The sequence below is a fragment of the Frieseomelitta varia genome, unplaced genomic scaffold, assembly GCF_011392965.1.
Source record: "Frieseomelitta varia isolate USP_RPSP 00005682 unplaced genomic scaffold, Fvar_1.2 scaffold_480, whole genome shotgun sequence".
In the NCBI taxonomy this organism is placed as follows: domain Eukaryota; kingdom Metazoa; phylum Arthropoda; class Insecta; order Hymenoptera; family Apidae; genus Frieseomelitta; species Frieseomelitta varia.
In genome coordinates this window covers 132,776-143,806 of record NW_025110235.1, presented here as the reverse complement: position 1 = coordinate 143,806, position 11,031 = coordinate 132,776, and the positions used below count along the sequence as shown (strand labels likewise).

The window sequence follows — 11,031 nt, the reverse complement described above, 5'->3', positions numbered from 1 at the left end:
TTTTTTTTTTTTTTTTTTGAAAAAAATAAACAAGTTATATTTGTAGTATTAATTGGAGATAATGTAGTAGATCATCTCATATAACATGTTTTGTTATTTTACAAAATAAAGTTAGGGAAATGGAATTTTTTACACTGTTGTTGAATTCTTTGATTGAACTACAAAAATTATTTCTTTTATATACATATTTATAATATACCACGCACGTCAATAATATTGTATCTTAAGACAGTACCGAAGAAATGAAGAAAGATTACCGAATTTTCTGTGATCGCATTCTGAAAATCGCATTATCTATGAAATGATCTACGCAAGCAAAACAATTGTAAAATCAATCATAAATCCTACCTCTTCGATCACTTCCTCCGCGACATCTGCGAAAAGAACAAAATGCTTTAGATCTGTTTAACCAACATTCTCGAAACTAAGCGTTTCTGTATAACGGAAACCACTTAACAAAACCTTGTAACGAATAAACGATACCGATATATGTATAAAGCATATATATACATATACGTATAAACCAATAGCTTATCAATATATACACTGACAAATATTACATGTAGAAAGTATAAATATCAGGTAAAAGTATAAATATTTGTCCATCATGTCTTTGTATCTTGTTCTGTTTCATATCGTATGTTATATATTTATGAACTATTTTGTAAATGAATAATGATATGTGCAAAGAAAATATAATTTGTTCGAGGTGATAGTAATACGTAAGAAATGGGCTTACCTTCCGTCAGTTTCTCGACAGCTTTTGGTTTTGTTGGTCTTTTGTGTTTTGGTTTTTCGTGTATTTCTGGTGTAGTGTCTTCGTGGATTTCTATTGTTGCTGTTAATGGTTCTTTACCTTCCTCTTCCACGGTCACCTCTTCGGTGACCTGTTCTTTACCTTCGCGTTTCCTGGTCACACGCTTTTTACGCACGGTTCTCTTTGTTCCTTCCTCGGTCACGATCTCGCTCGTTACGATCTCCTCTTTGATCTCTTCGACAGGCGCGGTTGGCACGATCGATTCTATTGGTAAAGCTTCTTCCGGCTTATCTTCGACAATTTCCTCGACGGTCACGACTGGCTCTACGCCTTCTTCCTCTATCGTTGTCTCTTCGACAACTTTCGGTTTCTCGTCGCCACGTTTCGTCGTGGTCTTTTTCTTTTTAATCTTTCGCGGTTTCTTTTCAGGTGTCTCTTCCTCCGTAACCACGGTCGTAACAACCTCGACAGTTTCGACAACGTCGTCGTCTTTGGGAACGAATTTCAGATAATACTCGGGTTTCTTCTCTTCTTCCTTCTCTTCTTCTGGTTTCTTCCAAGGTTTCAGTTTGATCTTCTCTGGCTCCTCCTCCGGAGCTTCCCTTTCAGGAATTCTTCTCTTGATCTCTTCCTCTTCTTCGGGTTCATCTGGCTTTGGAACGCCAGGCACTATCGGGACAGCCTCGGTTTCCTGAGCTGGTGTCTTACGCTCTTTCTTTGGTTTCTTGCTCGGTACCTTTTTCGGTGGTTTCTCCTCTGGTTCAGGGTACTTTGGTTTCTCTCTTTCTTGCAGCTCAACCTCCGGTGCTTCTATTTCATACGGTTCGAACGGTTTTAGTTCAGGATATTCCCTCTCTTCTTTCTCTCTCTTGGGTTTCTCTTCTTCCTCTTTCTTCTTTGGAACGGGAGTCTCTTCCTCTTGAACACTTGGAACTTTTTCTGGTATTTTCTTCAACTTTACTGTCTCCGGTTCTTCCTCTTCTGCAGGTCGAGGCTTTCCTTTGCCTATCTTCAGTTTCTTTGGTTTCTCTTCCTCAGGCTTCTCTGGTTTCGGTTTACGTTCGTACGGTGCCATTTCCTCGACCTTCTCTAATGGAACTTTCTTCAATTCTTCGAATTCCTGATCCAGTTTCTCTAATTCTGTAATTTCCTTTTCCGGAAGTTTCAACTTTTTGTGTTTTATCTTTTTTAGTTTCAGTGCTTCTTCCATGGTATGAGATAGAATACCACTTTGTACATAATTAGGCTCGAGTTCGGTTATAACTGGATATTTAATCGACGGTGGCCATTCGTGGTCTGTGATACGGCTTCGTAAAAGTATCTTAGGAAACTTGATCTCATCCTTGTCCTCTTTCTTCTTCGGTTTGGCAGGAGCTTTCTTCAGCTTGATTTGCGCGAACAGAGGAGTAGCTGGCTCCTCGATCTTGAGTTTAATTGGTTTTTGCTCCTTGATACTGATCCTCATCAACTGAGGCTTCTCACCTTTAACTTCCTCCACGGGTTTCTTCTTTTTCACTTTCTTCTCTGGTTTCTTTTCTGTAGGTAGTGGCTCTTCAAGTTTCTCCAATGGTAGTTCTTTTTTCAATTCCTCAAACTCCTGATCAAGCTTCTCAAGCTTGGCTATCTCCTTTTCTATGCGTTTGATCTTCTTCTTCTTTGGTCTCGGTAATTTATCTGCTTCTTCGACGTTTCGAGACAAAATACCATTTTGAATCTCGTTCGGCTCCAGTTCCTCGATTTTCAAGTACTTCTTCGCCGGTGGCCATTCCACAGGAGTAATTCGACTTCGAAGAAGAACTCGAGGAATCTTTTCCTTCTTCTCCACTGGACGTTTCACCGTTGGAGTCTTGCGTAGTTTGATTTGAGCAAACTGAGGTTTATCCAAAGACAATTCTTGAACTTCGAGTTTCGTCGCTTCGAATTTCGTAATTTTCATACGTTGAAGTTTGACAGGTTTTTTCTTATCTTTCTCTAACGGAACTTCAGGAGCTTCAGGTGCTTCGATTTTCTCTTCCTCGGGTACAGGCATCTTCTTAGGACCCTTCTTTTTAACAACTTTCTTCGGTTTGCCTTCTTTCGTGACGATTTCAGTTACTGTTACTTCCTCCGGTGCTTCTTCTACTTCCGTTGGTTCCACGCGCTCTGGAGCAGGTAGTGCTTTTATTGTTTCCTCAACTACTTCTTCGACAGGACCTTCAGTGACAGTGGTGACAGGTTTCTTTCCTTGTTCTTCCACAGTGACAACTTCTGTTATTTGTTGCTCTCTTCCTTTACGTTTGACAACCTTCTTCTTGGTAACTTTCTTAGGCTTTCCTTCTTCTGTCACTTCTTGCGTAAAAGTAACCTGTTCACGAACCTCTTCGACTTCACCTGGCTTAGCATGTTCTGGAGCAGGAAGAACTTTCAATGTTTCTTCAACAACTTCTTCAACAGGACTTTCAGTGACAGTTGTAACAGGTCTCTTTCCTTGTTCCTCAACCGTCACCTGTTCAGTGACTTGTTGCTCTCGTCCTTTGCGTTTTACGACCTTCTTCTTGGTAACTTTCTTAGGTTTACCTTCCTTAGTCACTTCCTCAGTGATAGTCACTTGTTCACGAACTTCCTCAACTTCAGTTGGCTTCGCATACTCTGGGGCAGGAAGTGGTTTTATCACATCTTCGACCAATTCTTCAACAAGTCCTTCAGTCACCGTTGTCACAGGAGCTTTTCCTTCTTCCTCGACTGTGACAACTTCCGTCACTTGTTGCTGCGGTCCTTTACGTCTGGTAACTTTCTTCTTGATCGTTTTCTTTGGTTTACCTTCCTCTGTAATTTCTTGAGTCACAGTCACCTGCTCGCGAACTTCCTCCACTTCCGATGGTTTGGCGTATTTGGGAGCTGGTAAGGTTTTCAGTGTTTCTTCGATCACTTCTTCCGTAGGACCTTCAGTGACAGTTGTGACTGGCACTTTATCTTGTTCTTCGACAGTAACAACTTCAGTCACCTGTTGTTCTTTCCCTTTGCGTTTGATCAGTTTCTTTTTCGTGGTCCTCTTCGGTTTACCTTCCTCAGTTACTTCTTCAGTGACAGTTACTTGCTCACGGACTTCTTCAACTTTTGTCGGTTTCACGCGTTTCGCGACAGGCAATGGCTTCACCATTTCCTCCACTACTTCCTCAACGGGACCTTCGGTGACTGTCGTCACAGGTCTTTTACCTTGTTCTTCAACCGTAACAACTTCTGTCACTTGTTGTTCTTTGCCTTTACGTTTGACAACTTTCTTCTTGGTGGTCTTCTTCGGTTTTCCTTCTTCGGTGACTTCCTGCGTGATAGTGACTTGTTCATGGATTTCTTCCTCCTCACCTGGCTTAGCGTACTCCGGAATTGGCAATGCTTTAATCGTTTCTTCAACGATTTCTTCTGTGGGACTTTCGGTAACGGTGGTAACTGGTGCTTTGCCCTGTTCTTCAACCGTTACTACTTCCGATACTTGTTGTTCTCTTCCTTTACGTTTGATTACTTTCTTCTTAGTAACCTTCTTCGGTTTACCTTCCTTGGTTATCTCCTCAGTGACAGTTACCTGCTCTCGGACTTCTTCTACTTCTGATGGCTTGACAAATTCTGGAGCTGGAAGTGGTTTCAGCACTTCTTCAACTATCTCTTCTACTGGGCCTTCGGTGACAGTCGTGACAGGTCTCTTTCCTTGTTCTTCAACAGTAATGACTTCTGTAACTTGTTGTTTTTTGCCCTTACGTTTAATGACCTTCTTCTTGACAGTTTTCTTTGGTTTACCTTCTTTGGTGATTTCTTGAGTAACCGTTACTTGTTCATGAACCTCTTCGACTTCACTTGGTTTGGCGTATTCTGGTGCTGGTAATGCCTTGATTGTTTCCTCTAATATTTCTTCTGTTGGACCTTCAGTGACAGTTGTAACTGGTGCCTTGCCTTGCTCTTCGACTGTTACTACTTCAGACACCTGTTGTTCTCTCCCTCTTCGTTTAATAACCTTTTTCTTTGTAACTTTCTTAGGTTTACCTTCTTTAGTGACCACTTCAGTGACAGTTACTTGTTCACGAACTTCTTCCTCTTCAAATGGTTTGACCTCTTCTGGAGCCGGCAATGGTTTTATTATTTCCTCAACCAATTCTTCAGTGGGCCCTTCAGTTACCATTGTCACAGGTGATTTGCCTTGTTCTTCGACTGTAACGACCTCTGTCACTTGCTGTTCCTTTCCTTTACGTTTGATGACTTTCTTTTTGGTTACTTTCTTAGGTTTACCTTCAGGTGTTATTTCTTTCGTAACTGTTACTTGTTCTCGGACTTCTTCTTCTTCGCCAGGTTTAGCATATTCTGGTGCTGGCAGAGTTTTCAATTTCTCTTCGACCACTTCCTCGACAGGGCTTTCAGAGACAGTTGTGACAGGTCTCTTACCTTGTTCTTCGACAGTGACAACTTCTGTTACCTGTTGTTCCTTACCTCTACGTTTGATAATCTTCTTCTTTGTTGTCTTCTTTGGTTTGCCTTCCTTGGTCACTTCTTGAGTAACTGTAACTTCTTCTCGAACCTCTTCAATTTCAGATGGTCTGATACTTTCTATTACTGGCAGAGGTTTTACGAATTCTTCGACTACTTCTTCTACAGGACCTTCAGTTACGGTCGTAACAGGTCGTTTACCTTGTTCTTCAACGGTTACCTCTTCAGTAACCTGTTGTTCTTTACCTTTACGTTTTATCACCTTCTTCTTGGTAATTTTCTTAGGCTTACCTTCTCTGGTAACTTCTTCTGTAACCGTCACTTGTTCTCGTACTTCTTCAACGTCATCTGGTTTGGCATTTTCTGGAGCAGGAAGAGGTTTAAATGTTTCTTCTACTATCTCCTCTAATGGACCTTCGGTAACTGTAGTAATTGGTGCTTTTCCTTGTTCTTCGACGGTGACAACTTCTGTCACTTGTTGCTCCTTTCCTTTGCGTTTGATGACTTTCTTTTTGATCACTTTCTTAGGCTTACCTTCTCTTGTTACTTCTTCCGTAATGGTCACTTGTTCACGTACCTCTTCTACTTCAATCGGTTTAATTTTCTCTGAAGCAGGCAATGGTTTTATTATTTCTTCTACAACTTCTTCTTTTGGCCTTTCAGTGATTGTTGTAACCGGAGCCTTGCCTTGTTCTTCAACAGTGACAACCTCGGTAACTTGTTGTTCCTTTCCTTTACGCTTGATGACTTTTTTCTTGGTGACCTTCTTTGGTTTGCCTTCCTTGGTTATTTCTTCTGTGACAGTTACTTGTTCACGCACTTCTTCTACCTCAGATGGTTTAACGAACGGTGCTGGAAGTGGTTTGATCTCTTCTTCGACCACTTCTTCCACTGGACCTTCTTGAATGGTAGTAACAGGTCTCTTTCCTTGTTCTTCAACAGTCACCACTTCAGTAACTTGCTGTTCTTTTCCTTTCCGTTTAACGATCTTCTTTTTAGTAGTTTTCTTAGGTTTACCTTCTTCTGTTATTTCCTGTGTCACAGTTACCTGTTCTCGAACTTCTTCTACTTCAGATGGCTTAACAAACTCTGTAACTGGCAAAGGTTTCATTATTTCTTCAACCACCTTTTCTACAGGTCCTTCAGTTACTTCAGTAACTGGTGCTTTTCCTTGTTCTTCAACAGTGACAACTTCCGTAATCTGTTGTTGTTTTCCCTTCCGTTTGATAATCTTCTTTTTAGTTGTTTTCTTTGGTTTGCCTTCCTTAGTCACTTCCTGTGTCACAGTGACTTGTTCATGTACTTCTTCCACCTCAGATGGTTTCGCATATTCAGGCACAGGCAATGGTTTTGTTACTTCTTCCTCTATGATTTCTTCTACTGGACCTTCAGTCACTGTAGTGATAGGAGCTTTTCCATGTTCTTCAACAGTAACTACTTCAGTCACCTGTTGTTCCTTTCCTTTACGTTTAATTATTTTCTTCTTAACTGTCTTTTTCGGTTTACCTTCTTTCGTAATTTCTTCAGCTATTGTAACTTGCTCTCGTATCTCTTCTACTTCAGTTGGTTTGACACGTTCTGGCGCAGGAAGTGATTTAATTGTTTCTCCGATCACTTCCTCTACTGGTCCTTCCTTTACAGTAATGATTGGAGCTTTGTCTTTTTCTTCAATAGTTACTATCTCTGTGATTTTCTGATCTTGACCTTTACGCTTAATAATCTTCTTCTTAGTAGTCTTCTTTGGTTTACCTTCTTTAGTCAGTTCCTCTGTAACTGTTACCTGTTCACGTACTTCTTCAACTTCAGTTGGTTCAATATGTTCTGGAACAGACAATGGTTGTGTGACTTCTTCTATGATCTCTTCAATGGGTCCTTCGGTAACTGTTGTCATTGGAGCTTTTCCTTCCTCTTCTACAGTTAGAATTTCAGTAACTTGCTGTTTTGGACCTTTACGTTTAATGACTTTCTTTTTGATGGTTTTCTTCGGTTTACCCCATCTAGTGACTTCTTCAGTAACTGTGACTTGTTCACGAACTTCTTCCACTTCACCTGGTTTTGCGTATTCTGGCCTTGGGAGGGGTTTGATCGTTTCATCAACCACCTCTTCTATTGGGCCTTCTTTCACAGTCGTGACTGGAGTTTTTCCTTTCTCTTCAACTGTAACAACCTCGGTAACTTGCTGTTCTGTTCCTTTGCGCTTGATAATTTTCTTTTTTGTCGTTTTCTTTGGCTTTCCTTCTCTTGTTACTTCTTCACTAACTGTGACTTGCTCAGTAACTTCTTCTATATCTTTCGGCTTAATAACTTCTGGTTTTATGACTTCTTCTATTATTTCTTCTACAGGTCCTTCAGTCACCGTTGTTACAGGTGCTTTTCCAGCTTCTTCCACAGTTACTGTCTCCGTTACCTTTTGTTCTGGACCTTTACGTTTGGTAACTTTTTTCTTAGTAATCTTTTTAGGTTTACCCTCTTTGGTTACTACCTCTGTGACTGTTACTTGTTCTCTGATTTCTTCTACTTCAATTGGTTTAATACGCTCTGGTGCCGGTAATGGTTTTACTACTTCTTCCACAATTTCTTCCACTGGTCCTTCAGTAACCGTGGTTACTGGTTTCTTCCCTTGTTCTTCAACAGTTACAACTTCTGTGACTTGCTGTTCTTTACCTTTACGCTTAATTACCTTCTTCTTAATAACCTTCTTAGGCTTTCCTTCGTGCGTAATTTCTTCTGTGACTGTAACTTGTTCTCTTACTTCTACTTCAGTCGGCTTGATTCTCTCTGGAGCAGGTAGTGCTTTTATTATTTCTTCAACTACTTCTTCTGTTGGTCCTTCAGTAACAGTTGTTACTGGTTTCTTTCCTTCCTCTTCAACAGTTAGTACTTCCGTGACTTGCTGCTCCTTTCCTTTGCGTTTGATGACTTTCTTTTTGGTAACTTTCTTAGGTTTGCCTTCTCTAGTAACTTCTTCGGTAACTGTCACTTGTTCCCTGATTTCCTCAACTTCAGTTGGCACTATCCTCTCTGGTGCAGGCAATGGTTTAATAATTTCTTCGATCACTTCTTCTACAGGACCCTCAGTTACAGTCGTAACTGGTTGTTTACCTTGTTCTTCAACAATTACCTCTTCAGTCACCTGTTGTTCTTTACCTTTCCTCTTAATTATCTTTTTCTTAGTAACCTTCTTAGGTTTACCTTCTTTACTAACTTCCTCAGTAACTGTCACCTGTTCTCTAACCTCCTCTACTTCAATTGGTTTAACTTTCTCTGAAGAAGGCAATGGTTTTATTGTTTCTTCCACAACCTCTTCTGTTGGTCCTTCAGTAACGGTCGTTACTGGTGCTTTTCCTTCCTCTTCAACAATAACAACTTCAGTTACTTGTTGCTCTTGTCCTTTTCGTTTAATGATCTTCTTCTTTGTGGTCTTCTTAGGCTTACCTAATTTCGTTACCTCCTCAGTGACTGTCACCTGTTCTCTGACTTTTTCTACCTCAGTTGGTTTAATATGCTCTGGCACTGGCAATGGTTTTACGATTTCCTCCACAACTTCCTCCACTGGTCCTTTGGTTACAGTAGTCACCGGTCTTTTTCCTTGTTCTTCGACAGTGACAACTTCTGTAACTTGCTGTTCCTTACCTTTACGTTTTATAATCTTTTTCTTAGTAACTTTCTTTGGCTTCCCTTCGTGTGTAATTTCTTCTGTGACTGTTACTTGTTCTCTTACTTCTTCCATTTCAGTTGGCTTTATTCTCTCTGGAACAGGTAGAGCTTTTATTATTTCTTCAACTATTTCTTCCGTTGGTCCTTCAGTAACAGTGGTTATTGGTTTCTTTCCTTCTTCTTCAACAGTTACCTCTTCTGTGACTTGTTGCTCCTTTCCTTTGCGTTTAATGACTTTCTTTTTGATAACTTTCTTAGGCTTGCCTTCTTTTGTTACTTCTTCAGTAACTGTCACTTGCTCTCTTACTTCTTCTACTTCTGTTGGAGTGATACGTTCTGCAGCAGATAACGGCTTAATAATTTCTTCTACTACCTCTTCTACAGGGCCTTCAGTTACAGTTGTGACAGGTCGTTTACCTTGTTCTTCAACAGTTACCTCTTCAGTCACTTGTTGTTCTTTTCCTTTACGTTTAATCACCTTCTTTTTGGTAATTTTCTTCGGTTTGCCTTCTTTTGTAACTTCTTCAGTAACTGTCACTTGCTCTCTTACTTCTTCTACTTCTGTTGGAGTGATACGTTCTGGAGCGGGTAACGGTTTAATAATTTCTTCTACTACTTCTTCTACTGGTCCTTCAGTTACAGTTGTAACAGGTCGTTTACCTTGTTCTTCAACAGTTACCTCTTCAGTCACTTGTTGTTCTTTTCCTTTACGTTTAATCACCTTCTTTTTGGTAATTTTCTTCGGTTTGCCTTCTTTTGTAACTTCTTCAGTAACTGTCACTTGCTCTTTTACTTCTTCTACTTCACTTGGCATAATACGTTCTGGGGCAGGTAATGGCTTAATAATTTCTTCTACTACTTCTTCTACTGGTCCTTCAGTTACAGTTGTAACAGGTCGTTTACCTTGTTCTTCAACAGTTACCTCTTCAGTCACTTGTTGTTCTTTTCCTTTACGTTTAATCACCTTCTTTTTGGTAATTTTCTTCGGTTTGCCTTCTTTTGTAACTTCTTCAGTAACTGTCACTTGCTCTTTTACTTCTTCTACTTCACTTGGCATAATACGTTCTGGGGCAGGTAATGGCTTAATAATTTCTTCTATTACCTCTTCTACAGGGCCTTCAGTTACAGTTGTAACAGGTCGTTTACCTTGTTCTTCAACAGTTATCTCTTCAGTCACTTGTTGTTCTTTTCCTTTACGTTTAATCACCTTCTTTTTGGTAATTTTCTTAGGTTTACCTTCTCTGGTAACTTCTTCTGTGACTGTCACTTGTTCTCTTACTTCTTCTACTTCTGTTGGAGTGATGCGTTCGGGAGCAGGTAACGGTTTAATAATTTCTTCTACTACCTCTTCTACAGCGCCTTCAGTTACAGTTGTAACAGGTCGTTTACCTTGTTCTTCAACAGTTACCTCTTCTGTGACTTGTTGCTCCTTTCCTTTGCGTTTAATGACTTTCTTTTTGATAACTTTCCTCGGTTTGCCTTCTTTTGTAACTTCTTCAGTAACTGTCACTTGCTCTCTTACTTCTTCTACTTCTGTTGGAGTGATACGTTCTGGAGCGGGTAACGGTTTAATAATTTCTTCTACTACTTCTTCTACTGGGCCTTCAGTTACAGTTGTAACAGGTCGTTTACCTTGTTCTTCAACAGTTACCTCTTCAGTCACTTGTTGTTCTTTTCCTTTACGTTTAATCACCTTCTTTTTGGTAATTTTCTTCGGTTTGCCTTCTTTTGTGACTTCTTCAGTGACTGTCACTTGCTCTCTTACTTCTTCTACTTCTGTTGGAGTGATACGTTCTGGAGCGGGTAACGGTTTAATAATTTCTGCTACTACTTCTTCTACAGGGCCTTCAGTTACAGTTGTGACAGGTCGTTTACCTTGTTCTTCAACAGTTACCTCTTCAGTCACTTGTTGTTCTTTTCCTTTACGTTTAATCACCTTCTTTTTGGTAATTTTCTTCGGTTTGCCTTCTTTTGTGACTTCTTCAGTGACTGTCACTTGCTCTCTTACTTCTTCTACTTCTGTTGGAGTGATGCGTTCTGGAGCAGGTAACGGCTTAATAATTTCTTCTACTACCTCTTCTACAGGGCCTTCAGTTACAGTTGTAACAGGTCGTTTACCTTGTTCTTCAACAGTTACCTCTTCAGTCACTTGTTGTTCTTTTCCT

General features: G+C 40.2%; 1 protein-coding gene across 1 annotated transcript in view; it reads right to left on the bottom strand.

Annotated features, from left to right (window-relative positions):
• LOC122532898 (titin) overlaps positions 1 to 11,031 on the bottom strand; it is a 131,770-nt gene that overhangs the window by 20,840 nt on the left and 99,899 nt on the right. The window contains exons 61-62 of the mRNA XM_043662081.1: positions 740 to 11,029; positions 349 to 374 (exon numbers count right to left, since the gene is read on the bottom strand). Of these exons, the coding sequence (XP_043518016.1) occupies positions 349 to 374; positions 740 to 11,029 (10,316 nt within the window). The remainder of the gene's footprint in view (positions 1 to 348; positions 375 to 739; positions 11,030 to 11,031) is intronic.